This window comes from Brachyistius frenatus, unplaced genomic scaffold (genome assembly GCF_029030835.1).
Source record: "Brachyistius frenatus isolate BFR_SWC_R1_liver_20210118 unplaced genomic scaffold, ASM2903083v1 Contig_195, whole genome shotgun sequence".
Lineage (NCBI taxonomy): Eukaryota > Metazoa > Chordata > Actinopteri > Embiotocidae > Brachyistius > Brachyistius frenatus.
The window spans coordinates 281,584-294,945 of record NW_027210794.1 but is presented as its reverse complement, the minus strand read 5'-3'; the positions used below and the strand labels follow the sequence as shown (position 1 = coordinate 294,945).

Genomic DNA, 13,362 nt, shown 5'->3' with positions numbered 1-13,362 from the left:
TTCTCTCTCATTTGAGCATTTGTAAACATGTTTAGCATTAAATTTCACATTTCACAAATTTCAAGTTCAATTTAGATTCTTGAAACTTGATGCGTATTATGAGTCTGTAACAGATGTAACAGATACATGCCTGTTGTTCAAAATAAGTCTGCCTCTTTATTTCATTGGGATTTTATCCACTTTTTTCTGAAATCATATTTTTAACAGTGCTTGAAGGCATTGTGAATTATTGCACAATTTTTTCCAAGAAAAATCGGAGTGGTTTAAAACATAAAAAAAAGAATCTGGATCACGACTTCATAACTAAGAGAAAATGTGGCTCCTTCAGGGCGAGACCAGTTAAAGAGTCGCTGCTCTTGTTCACATCATAACGAGCATTTATTACTATTAAAGATTTACTTTGCTCATCTTCACCTGTTTATCAGCCACAGAAAGTTGAAAAGATGAACGCAATACCTCACAAGCTTTACTTTATACTTAATTTAACAGGAGATTGAACTTCAGTTAATGATTGACCTACGGGATGACTCATGACTTCATGGAGATTCATCTGAGGTGATGCTACTGCAAACTTTAATATCAATGCTAAACTTTTACCTTAAACAAAACTCCTGCAGATTTTATAAAAAATTTTAGCCACTTAAAAGAAGAACCGTATTATTACATGATCAGGACACGATTTGAACCTTATAGTTGATATATCTGCAAACAATTACCACTACAGGCATCCTGCAGGTACATTTCATTTAGAATCATAGTTCTATGAACGATCCGGTATTCACTGTCCAGCTCTGATTTGTTCCCCACTGACTCCCCTGGAAACATGTGGCTGTTCAGCTTCTAAAGGTTTCATAGGTGAAAACAGCTGCCTGCTCTGAGTGAGAGTCACAGCAGTGAGGCTGAACAGGTCTGTCCTGAGCCGTGACTGAGAAGCTGCAGCAGCCTTCACTTACTGATTCTTTTCCATATTTGAACTCTATTCGTGTTTAATTTTACACATTTTATTTATTTTCTATATTTTTAAATGTTCCTTTATATTTGCTTTTCTTGTATGAAAGGTACTATGCAAATAAAGTTTATTATTATTATCTCTCTATTCCGGAGCAAGCATCTAAAATAGAGATTTCTGAGAGCAGACACACCTGATGCTGTAATCTGTACTGTTCCCTTCTCTTCAGGGATAAAACTGGTTCCTGTTTTCCATCAATTATTTCTCTCTCATCTATCAGAACTTGCAGGAGTCTCCGGTGGAATCTTAAAACCGCTTGTTTTATCTGACCTACAGTTCAAAATCCAAAGGTGCTCACAGAAAATAATATTTGATGAAGCCGAAAACATGAATGTGTGGCGTGTTTTTTTAAAGACTATATTTTTCTCCTTTCAGAGCGGGACATTCGACGGACTTTCTCAGAAGTCTGTTACATGCGTGTCTTCGGTATGCGTATGAACCAGCTCCACCCACCTCGGTCCTTCCTCGTGGACGTCTTCAGCTCCTCGATGAGCTGGGCGTGTTTCTCCATGTCACCCGTGTACTGCTCCACCTGCTCACTCAGCATCTTGATCTGATTATCTCGCTCTTGGACGGCCTTGAAGACATTCACCGACAACTCAGACTGATGACGATTTATGTACCAGCAAACCCAGCTGTGGGGCACTTAATTATCATCATTAAGGAAATGTATGAAATGAAAACAAGGATACGAGGATAAGAGGTACATGACAGATATAACTTACGGCGCAGAGCTCGTATATGACCTGACCCGGGGCAGCGACAGAGATGGAGGAAGGACAGGGTGATAAAAGATGACGAAGCAAAGACAGAAAGCCCAACGAAGACAAATGACATGCAGACAGATAGTTGGAAAAACATGAAATAATCAGCTGTGTCAGGAAACCCCAACACCGGAAGATACCCACAAAGACATGCACACATACTGACTCCACACTGTAGTCAGGGTTCTCCTGTTGTTCTGTTAGTTCACATTAAAGTATGCCCAGTCTACAAGAATCATATCTGAAGCACATTGTTTTAATTTAAGCTTTTTTGAGGGCACATATGATGCTGCATTTTGTAAGCATTCTTCCTCATGCTTTTCCTGCAGCTGTTATTGTGATCATTTAATACATGACCACTTCCTGTAATGACGTCACAAATTAAATCAAACAATTTCTCTATTGGCACATTTCATCTGAAAAATACTATTTTATCTTAAGTGACACAAAAATGATAGAATGATAGACACAACATTTATTTCAATTAAAAATAAGGTGCCCTGAAATCTGATCAATCCTTTACCATATTAGGTAAACCTTTCATTTAAAGTTACTTCTATGTAAAGAGCCTTTGTGGTCACCACTGAGGGAGGCAGGAGATGAGAAACACACAGACGAGGATTCATTGTGACGAACCTGCTGCAAGGCGATAACGTTGCTTTTGTCCAAGTCCAGCTGGGCTGAACGCAGCTTCTCCCTCAGGTCGCGGATCATCTGCTGGTACACCACAATGTCATCATCCTTCACCGAGAGCACTCTCTGTGAGGAAAAGACCGAGTCAGCACAACAGTACAAGAGTTGTAGAAGAGTTCAACAAAATGCAAAACTCAGTCATGATAGTAGGAAACGTTAGATGGTTTTGCGAGATAAATCGAGGAAGTGAGTCTCTTCTGACTCTCTGGAAGTCTAAAGAGAGTCTGCTTGATCCGGATGAACTGAGAGTTTTTACAACTTCCCGTGAACACACCGGAGAAGTCTGCAGGTTAAGACTCCCATTCTTACGGTTGAACGGCAGGTAAAGAATCCAAGAATCCAAGAATGAAAAACCTTAAAGACGTTATTCAAATCTCTGTATGTTTCTAATCCATCTGTACTCTTTTGTCAGACATACTTTAGCTTATATGTTTCTTCAAGGAAAAACAAAAGGTTTGATGAACACCCACCTTCCATTCCTCCACTTTGGCATTAACAGCTGCCATAATTGGGTCGTCTTCTTCAGTCATGCTATGAATCTTATCTGTTAACTCTCTGACCTGCACATTAAACAGACACATGGAGACATGATTTAGTACAACAAATGTCATCATCTACTAAAAAAAACCAGACAGATTCAACATCGCAGCCTTTTCTCATGGCATCCTGGTTTATGTATGTGATAACCCGCAGTGAAATGATGAATGATGAAAATATATTTCAGGAAACTACCCACAGATTTGGAATTGAAACAGAGAAGATAATAAAAAGATCAGTTCACTGAGGGCGGTCTTTACTTGGAGCTTTGCATGATCCCGCTCTTTCCTGAGCTGGTCCACGATGGAGTCGGTCTGCTGCACGACGATCTTCATCTTGTTGTACTCGTCTGTCATCTTCTCCATCTCCCTCACCGACTCCTCCAGACTCTTCTGCATCTGCTCGTTCTGTGTCTTCAGGTGGACGTTCTCGTCCTCGGCTCGCTGACGGACACAAAAACAATGGAGTCGGCTTGATTTGTGGACACATACCTTCACATGCTACAAATCAGCAGGACAAAGAGCAGATCATAGAAACAGATGAAAGCCATAAAACAAACTAGTAAAAAGTTAAATTATTAATTAAAAACAACACTTATCTTGCATGTCTTTGGCAGTATTCAGATTTAGGGTTTTTTCTTCCTTGACATTTGTCAGAAAGCACTGTAGTCCTGCCAGGCTTGTTAAATGATGGTCTGTTGCATCAGCCAGATGTTACGCTAAACAAGTAGACTTCCAAAGTACCTGCAGATCTTCCAGGCACTGGTAGAGCTGGCGGTTGGCCGAGTTGAGCTTCCTCTGAGTCTCAGCGTTCTCGTCTTTGGACGGGACCGGCTCCTTCTGGTCCAACTCTCCACGGTAGAAGTCCACATCCTGCTGGAGCTGCTGGTTCTGATGTGGTGCAGGAAGGACAGAGATCAATTCAGAAATCAGACTTCCTGTCATCACACACACACACGTAAAAGCACTTATTTGTTGAACATTTCCCACTAGTTTTGTCTTTTAAAGGTGAATAAATAGTTTGGCCTTCCAGACTGGGTGTTTGACAAAGATGTCGCCTTCAGCTCTGAGGATTTGTAACGGCCATTTTAAAATAATGTCTAAGGCTTTGTGGACCAAATGATTATTTGATTCATCAAGAAAATGATTAGTAAGTTGCAGTCTTACTTTTAACCGAACCTACAACAGTAATTACAATACAAAACTCACTATCTAAACTAAATAATGTCTCCGTGAAAACAAATCCAAAAAAGCTTTACTTTCAATGGAGAGTAGCTAAAGCCACCTTGAAAAGTGTTCGATGATATCATATGTGTGATGTCATTACGTTGTATCTGCATTTTGCCTGGTGTCTTTACATCTGGTTGATTCTCTTCTTCTTTCTGAACTCACATGTTCTGTATGTTCATGTGGCCAAATTCAAACAAAGCTACTCTCATTATTCTGGACTCCAACAACAGGACGAGTATGAAATAGAGACCGAAACACGGGCAATTATGATTGAATTAAGAATTAAGATGCCACACGTTAACCAGCAGCCACTTAAAAGCTGCTGCTGTGCTGCAACTTCAGAGTTATTTACATGTAAAGTTATCACTCAGACAGAAAGTTAGAAGGTTTTTTTTCTCTGCCACTGACTGAACAGAAGAGATGCAGGGAGACGTTCATGGTGCCGAACGGGACACTCGTCAATGAAAAGTCATCAACGTTTATCCAAACAGATTTTTTTGCTTGGAGCTTGAGTTAAACGTCATGATTATTATGCGAGATGTGATATTTCTGTGGTGGAGCTCAACATTAGGCAGCAGTCTGTATCCAGGGCTCCATCTGATTGGTCAAATGTAAATGTAAATAAAATCATATATATCTATTCACACTTTTCTCTTCAGCACATTCATATCACGATGACAACAAAAATAGGATTCAGTGGTCAGAACTAATATAAACTTTTAAAATGTGTCCCTTAAATATGGGCTCAATTACACCTAAACTATCAAACTAACTCTGAATATTTAAAACCTAATTTAACTATTTCCTACATTTCTTACCTTCTTCTTAAGTGTTTTTATCTTTGCAGTGGAACAGAAAGAGATAACGAGAGACAGATTAAGAATAGACGGAGTATTAAAGGAGGATGACGTGAGGAAATAATCTGCCGACTGTCACCTACCTCTCGTTTCAGCTTCTTGACCTCGTTCTCAGCCTCCTCCGCTCGCACAACCAGCTAGAAAAAAAACAGCACAAAATTCAGAAACAGAGTCCCATGCAAAGCAAAGAAGATGCTCATTGAACATCTGTTCCACTCGGCCGCGGCCTCGTTCAAGAGCTTTAACCTGAGTATTAAGAAATGGAAAGTGGGTGAAACCTGGATACAAACGACATCTCATGTTAGCGAAAATACACATAATTGGTCAAATAATTAAAATATGTTAAAGTTGTAATGTTTTTTTTTTCAGATGGAATTTTTTTTATGAATATTTGTGAAAACATTCAATTATTTATTACTTGAGTGCCCATTATTAAAATATACTAATATGCAGTTCAATATCACCTGCTGGCACCGTCTGATTTGACCAGATAAGAAATGCTTTTCAACAGCATGTGAAATGTCAACACAGCGTGTGCAAAGGTCATCAAGGACTCGGCGTGAATCCACTCTCCAGGACTCTCCTGGTGAGATGCTCATACCTCCTCGTTGCTTTTCTTGTCCTTGCCCATTTCTTTCTTTAACTGGGTCAGCTCCTTCTCCCTTTGCTCCAGCTGGGTCTCGAGCTGACGGATCTCATCCCTAAGAAAGTGGGTGTCTGGCCCGGTGCCGAAGTGCTGCGTCGAATGAACCGGAAACGAGATAAACAACCCCCCCACCCAGAAACCGTTCAGTGTGTCATCACCTCCATCTGTTTACAGCGCCAACATGCACGTAAGATCAACAACAAAGATTAACTTTCTCTCTGCAAAGCAAACAGAAGGAGGGAAAATTCTAATTACATACAAACCTAAAACAAAACCGAAATAATAATCAGGTTGAAACTAGAAATAACTGCTGTGAGCATGCAGGGAATTAGCTGTAATCTTCTTAGGTGCTGTCTTCAGTGGTCACCACAGCCAATCCCCTTGTAGCCGGGGCTGCCCTCACTGATTGGCTGAGAGGTATGGCACCACTACCAGCAGTAAAGATGCATGGAAAGTGATTTCAAATCACACACAAGTGTGTTTATTCACATTCATAATAATTATCTATAATGTTATTCATAATTGGTAAGAGTGTTACGCTAATGTTATTTTAGTTAAAGATTATTTGTCATTCATATATTTAGGATTTGTCTTTTTCTGTTCATTTTATGCCACTATTATAGTAAAATCCTAGTTTAAAAATACACCTCACGTAGAAGAATAGCCGTTTATTGGGTATATATATATATATATATATATATATATATATATATAAAAGTATATCAATAAAAATTACATTTCTGTTTGCCCTTTAGGTTTTTGTAAACAGATATTACTATGATAACTACTGAAATATGCAACGGCTGCTGCTGAAATACAGAAAGAAATTACGAACAATGACATGCACCATTACGCAAAACAAAGAATGTAGTGTGGTGGCGCTAATTCTCAAATCATATGCTATTAAAGGAAAGAAAGGCCGAGTCGGGGCACTCGAGCTTCAAAAAACGACGTAGACATAGTGATGGAAATATGACATTTCTCTGATGCTGTGTTCCAGATGTTGTACAAAAACATCAGAACACTACCAGTTCCAGGATGAAGCACTCAGAACGCTCCAAACAAGAAGTGTGAAACTCTGGACACTTTCAACCCTAAACGGTCGCCATCTTGGCTCCATAGCGGAAGGGGCGGGGCCACCGACGTAAAGGATTTTCAAATTAAAAGAGTTGGCCAGAAGAATCAGTGTGTTTATTGAGTGTTAAACAGAGGGAAAAAAAAACACGTTGATTTCTGGGTAAAATAATTAAAGCTGCAGATATTTTGGAGGGTGATGTGGTCACATGATGAGGTCATTTCCTGTCAGTGCAGAGCTGCAGTGTGTGATTTGAAACAATACTACTTCCTGTAATAAATTGATTTGCATTTGATTGTGTGAAATAAGTATTTGATCTCCTACCAACCAGCAGGAACTCTGTCTCCCACAGACGGTTAGATTTGTCCTCTCGCTTTAAGAAAGTACTCCGAATCTCAACTCGTCACCTGTATAAAAGACACCTGTCCACAGAATCAATCAATCAGATTCCAATCTGTCCACCATGGAGACCAAAGAGCTGTCTCAGGACGTCAGGGACAGATCGCAGACCTGCACGAGGCTGGAATGGACTATAAAACCATCGGCCAGCAGCTCGGTGAGAAGGAGACAACTGTTGGTGAGATTATTGGGAAATGGAAGAAACACTAAATGACACGGATGTCCTCCTCGGTCTGGACCTCCTCGGTCTGCATCTCCTCGGTCTGGACGTCCTCGGTCTGCATCTCCTCGGTCTGGACGTCCTCGGTCTGCATCTCCTCGGTCTGGATGTCCTCGGTCTGGATTTTTTTATTTTGATTTGATTTTATACACTTTATTAATCCCGGAGGGGAAATGTCTTCACTACAGCAGGGGGGCTCTCAGGGGGGAGCTGCTGCAGCAGGCTGCCACTAGCGCGGCGCCAGGTAACCTGACCTGAGGTGCATGTTTTTGGATAATGGGAGGAAGCCGGAGAACCCGGAGAGAACCCACGCAAGCACAGGGAGAACATGCAAACTCCGCACAGAAAGGCCCAGGACCGGATTTGAACCCGGAACCTTTTTTGCTGTGAGGTGACAGTGCTAACCACTGCACCACCGTGCCGCCCGGATGTCCTCGGTCTGGGGCTCCACGGAGATCTGGCCTTGTGGGGTATTGATGATCATGAGGAAGGTGAGGGATCAGACCAGAACTATACGGAGGAACTTGTTCATGATCTCCAGACAGCTGGGACCACAGTCACCATGGAAACCATCGGTAACACATGACGCCGTCATGGATTAAGATCCTGCAGCACTGCGAGGTCCCCCGGCTCAAGAAGACACAGGGACAGACCCGTCTGAAGTTTACCAACGAACACCTGAAGGATTCAGAGAAGGCTTGGAGGAGGTGACGTGGTCAGAGGAGACCAACATCCAGCTCTTTGACATCAACTGGACTCGCTGTGTTTGGAGGAAGAGAAACGCTGACTAGAACCCAAGAACACTGTCCCCGCTGTCCCCACCGTCCCACCGTCCAACATGGAGGTGGAGACATTCTGTTTTGGGGGTGTTTCTCTGCTGAGGGGACAGGACGACTTCACCACATCGAGGGGAGGACGGACGGGGCCGTGTACCGGGACATCTTGGGGACGACCTCCTTCCCTCAGCCGGGACACTGAAGACGGGTCGTGGACGGTCTTCAGCACCACAATGACCCAAAACATTCGGCGAGGCAACAAAGGAATGGCTCAAGAAGAAGCACATGAAGGTCACGGAGAGGTCGAGCCGGTCTCCGGACCTTCATCCCAGAGAACATCTGTGGAGGGAGCTGAAGCTTCCTGTTGCCGAGCAACAGCCTGGAAACCTGAAGGATTTGGAGGATCTGCAAAGAGGAGTGAACAACATCCCTCCTGAGATGTTCAAACCTGGAGACCAACTACCAGAAACCTCTGACCTCTGACCTCGCCAACAACGCTTTCTGCACCAAGTACTGAGTCATGTTCTGCTACGGGATCAAATACTTATTTCACACAATCAGATGCAAATCAATTTATAAATTTTGTATGTTGTGATTTTCTGGATTTTGTTTTTAAATTCTGTCTGTTAAAATAAACCTCCATTACAATTATAGACCGTTCATTTCTGTCAGTGGACAAACTTACAAAATCGTCAAGAGATCAAATAATGATTTCCTTCAGTGTATGTAGACACATATGAAGTTCATTAAACAGATACACAGACGTTACCTTGCCCTCTTCCTCCAGTCTAGACAGCTTTGCTTGAAGTTCCTTTTCTACAACACAGAAGGCAGAAACAACAATGTAAACCGGGCTGAACGTACAAAACATTTTGTTGATCAAACTTCATCTGCGTACGAACCGATTCTAGCGTGATTGACACCGACGTTCTCCACGAAGTTGACGGTAAGAGCGAGCTCCCGATTCTTAATCTAACAGGCAGAGGGAGAGAAGACATCGGAAATGATCGTCTTTCTGTTTCAGAGGCAACATTTCAAACAGCAGATGCACTGAAACAGAATCAAGATCAGTCGAGTGGATTAAAGATAAAATATCCTTCCTTCTTAAAACACACTGCATCTACCAGTGGGGCGGGTAACAGATGTGCATGGGAGAGATCAGACTGTGGAAATAATAAAACTGAACACCTCCAGGAGGGCCTGAGACACTCGGAGGACTTGAATGATTTTCTCTGGAGCTTCATCCTTCACCTCCAATTCATCAATCTGTGTGGGAAAAAACAGGTTTGGAATTAAAAGCAGACAACTGTTGTGTCATTTAAGCTCCAGAATCTGGACCAAAACATTATAGTAGCATACGTATAATAGTATTGCTCCATTCAGTACGAGTTCAGCTCGAGGTTTCTGCAGATGTTGGGCTGCTGTGAGAGATTTGCCGCGAGCAAAGACAGCATGGACAGTCAAAGCAAACCAATCAGAGAAGTCCATTTTGTTAAAAAAAACAAAAAGACACCCAGCAAGAGGCCCTGAATAACAAGCTCATATTAAGGACAGCAGCATTTCTTTGATCACATTGACATACACAGTGTGACTGAAATTTGCAACCTAAGAGCAATGATGGAGTGTTACTGAGGACATTTACTCGAGTACTGTACTTAAATATAAATTTAAGGTATATGTACTTTATTTCATACTTGTACTCCACTAAATCGCAGAGACAAATCTTGTCATTTCTACTTTGTGTGACAGCTTTAGTCACGAGTTACTTTTTAAGATTACAGTTTCTCATCATCTCCAAATGTGGTGATTTTGAATTCTTCTGATAAACTGAAGGATTTGATGTTTTATGGGTTGAGAAAAATCTCCTACTTTTTAAGCTAAATAAACTATTTTAAAATGCACTTTCTGGAAAATGTGTTCGTTGACTTAATGTATACAGTACAGAAACAATACAAACATTTAAAAATCTTGTGGAATACGATGCATTACTGGAGATTAAACTAACCAGCAGTACATGAAGTAGTTTTAAAAAGCAAAACTTTAAATAATTACACCATTAGAATGTACATTAATTTAGTTAAAAATTTTAAAAAAAAACCGCTGACAGAGAGCATTTACTGCATTGCGTGTAGTTTTACTTTTGATACTTTAAGTACCTTTAGTTGATAAAATGTTAACTTCAGTGAGGTTTTGACTGCAGGACTTTAACTTGGAGTGGAGTGTTTCCAGGTGGTACCAGTACTTTTACTTTGGTACCAGTACTTTTACTTTGGTATCAGTGCTTTTACTTTGGTACCAGTACTTTTACATTGGTACCAGTGCTTTTACTTTGGTACCAGTGCTTTTACTTTGGTATCAGTGCTTTTACTTTGGTACCAGTGCTTTTACTTTGGTACCAGTGCTTTTACTTTGGTACCAGTACTTTTACTTTGGTACCAGTGCTTTTACTTTGGTATCAGTGCTTTTACTTTGGTACCAGTACTTTTACTTTGGTATTAGTACTTTTACTTTGGTACCAGTACTTTTACTTTGGTGTCAGTGCTTTTACTTTGGTATCAGTGCTTTTACTTTGGTACCAGTGCTTTTACTTTGGTATCAGTGCTTTTACTTTGGTACCAGTGCTTTTACTTTGGTACCAGTGCTTTTACTTTGGTACCAGTTCTTTTACTTTGGTATCAGTACTTTTACTTTGGTATCAGTGCTTTTACTTTGGTACCAGTACTTTTACTTTGGTATCAGTACTTTTACTTTGGTACCAGTGCTTTTACTTTGGTACCAGTACTTTTACTTTGGTACCAGTGCTTTTACTTTGGTACCAGTACTTTTACTTTGGTACCAGTGCTTTTACTTTGGTATCAGTGCTTTTACTTTGGTACCACTACTTTTACTTTGGTATTAGTACTTTTACTTTGGTACCAGTACTTTTACTTTGGTATCAGTGCTTTTACTTTGGTACCAGTACTTTTACTTTGGTATCAGTACTTTTACTTTGGTATCAGTGCTTTTACTTTGGTACCAGTACTTTTACTTTGGTATCAGTGCTTTTACTTTGGTACCAGTGCTTTTACTTTGGTACCAGTACTTTTACTTTGGTACCAGTACTTTTACTTTGGTACCAGTGCTTTTACTTTGGTATCAGTGCTTTTACTTTGGTACCACTACTTTTACTTTGGTATTAGTACTTTTACTTTGGTACCAGTACTTTTACTTTGGTATCAGTACTTTTACTTTGGTACCAGTACTTTTACTTTGGTATCAGTACTTTTACTTTGGTACCAGTGCTTTTACTTTGGTACCAGTACTTTTACTTTGGTACCAGTGCTTTTACTTTGGTACCAGTACTTTTACTTTGGTACCAGTACTTTTACTTTGGTATCAGTGCTTTTACTTTGGTACCACTACTTTTACTTTGGTATTAGTACTTTTACTTTGGTACCAGTACTTTTACTTTGGTGTCAGTGCTTTTACTTTGGTACCAGTGATTTTACTTTGGTACCAGTACTTTTACTTTGGTATCAGTACTTTTACTTTGGTACCAGTGCTTTTACTTTGGTACCAGTACTTTTACTTTGGTACCAGTGCTTTTACTTTGGTACCAGTACTTTTACTTTGGTACCAGTACTTTTACTTTGGTATCAGTGCTTTTACTTTGGTATCAGTGCTTTTACTTTGGTATTAGTACTTTTACTTTGGTACCAGTACTTTTACTTTGGTGTCAGTGCTTTTACTTTGGTACCAGTGATTTTACTTTGGTACCAGTGATTTTACTTTGGTACCAGTGCTTTTACTTTGGTACCAGTGCTTTTACTTTGGTACCAGTACTTTTACTTTGGTACAGGTCTGGAACTCTTCCTTGAGGTGTAATTAATACTGGTATGAAATGTGGACAATTACCAACAAGAAACTGTGGCAGACGTCGTCCAGCTCGTCCTTCTGACACTCATGGAGGTTCTCCGGGTCGACGTTGGACACTTTGGACCAGGGACCTGCAGCCACCTCAGACATGGTGTTCGTTGAAGATGGAGATGAAGAGTTACGGGGATCCTGCTGGTGAGGAAACCGTTTCTAAACACGCATGTGATCCTCAAACGTCCCACAGAACCACAAAGAGCTTCAACACCAGAACACCAGAACCGAGCTCATGTTTCTGAACGAGCTCGACGCTGTGATCAGTGGACCCCGCTGCCATCCACCCTCACTCAGACACGGATGTCCCGGATGAGTGAAGACAGAGTCCGGGTGGACGGACCGCCCTGAGGTCCACGTCCGGACGGTTCTGGCTGCTTGGTTACAGCTGACAACAACATTAGCAGTTAGCTTGAAAAGCGAGTCCACGACAAACTACAAACAGCATTAAAAAGCGGTAACAGGTAACTCAACCCGACCGTGGCCACATGGCGGGTGTTATCACAAGGCACTGTGGCATTTATAACCGCTCGGTACCGGCCCGGGAACACCTCGGTTCGGCAGGGAGCAGAGTCCAGCTCGGCTAGCGTTCAACTTCCGCGGTGACCTCTGAACCGGAAGTGATAGGGACGATGTGTTGAACGCTAGTTAGCACAAATGGAATGCCGCTTGATGAAGCGTGTGTCCCGTGAGTCGGTCCCCGTTCCTCGGGTTTGATACCACCTCCGCCGTCCGGGTCGTCTCGCTCCTTTTTACAGGCGCAGTAAGAAAAGAGCTTCATTACTTCTGCTGTCACCTCCTCAGGCCCGAACAGCGCGAGCACGCTAGTTAGCATTAGCTGCTAACTTAGCTGCAACGTTAGCCAGCTGTATGTTGCAGCACAACGAGCTGGTTGGACTTTTAAATTCTGGTTCTGGTCGGAATGTTTGTGTCCACTGAACCAACGGAGGTTCTGGTCGGAATGTTTGTGTCCATAGAACCAACGGAGGTTCTGGTACCAGAATGTTTGTGTCCACAGAACCAACGGAGGTTCTGGTCGGAATGTTTGTGTCCACAGAACCAACGGAGGTTCTGTCGGAATGTTTGTGTCCACAGAACCAACGGAGGTTCTGGTAGCAGAATGTCCACAGAACCAACGGAGGTTCTGGTACCAGAATGTTTGTGTCCACAGAACCAACGGAGGTTCTGGTACCAGAATGTTTGTGTCCACAGAACCAACTGCGGTTCTGGTATCAGAATGTTTGTGTCCAC

The 13,362-nt window shown here is 41.6% G+C and overlaps 2 protein-coding genes across 7 annotated transcripts in view; one reads left to right on the top strand and one right to left on the bottom strand.

Moving 5' to 3' along the window:
- Positions 1-12,459, bottom strand: part of cep290 (centrosomal protein 290) — a 47,834-nt gene extending 35,375 nt beyond the window's left edge. For all 3 annotated transcript variants that reach the window (XM_069718636.1, XM_069718637.1, XM_069718638.1), the window contains exons 1-11: positions 12,100-12,459; positions 9,394-9,471; positions 9,108-9,177; positions 8,975-9,021; positions 5,691-5,825; positions 5,173-5,226; positions 3,747-3,893; positions 3,264-3,446; positions 2,937-3,026; positions 2,410-2,532; positions 1,463-1,586 (exon numbers count right to left, since the gene is read on the bottom strand). In XM_069718636.1, the coding sequence (XP_069574737.1) occupies positions 1,463-1,586; positions 2,410-2,532; positions 2,937-3,026; positions 3,264-3,446; positions 3,747-3,893; positions 5,173-5,226; positions 5,691-5,825; positions 8,975-9,021; positions 9,108-9,177; positions 9,394-9,471; positions 12,100-12,210 (1,162 nt within the window). In that variant the 5' untranslated portion in view covers positions 12,211-12,459. The remainder of the gene's footprint in view (positions 1-1,462; positions 1,587-2,409; positions 2,533-2,936; positions 3,027-3,263; positions 3,447-3,746; positions 3,894-5,172; positions 5,227-5,690; positions 5,826-8,974; positions 9,022-9,107; positions 9,178-9,393; positions 9,472-12,099) is intronic.
- A 29-nt stretch (positions 12,460-12,488) lies between these two features.
- The window catches only part of tmtc3 (transmembrane O-mannosyltransferase targeting cadherins 3), a 34,083-nt gene continuing 33,209 nt past the window's right edge, over positions 12,489-13,362 (top strand). For 2 of the 4 annotated variants that reach the window (XM_069718642.1, XM_069718639.1), the window contains exon 1: positions 12,722-12,874. The gene's annotated coding sequence lies outside the window, so the exon portion shown is untranslated. Of the gene's footprint in view, positions 12,576-12,721; positions 12,875-13,362 lie in introns of those variants that run through there. The other 2 variants (XM_069718640.1, XM_069718641.1) reach the window with 2 other exon arrangements.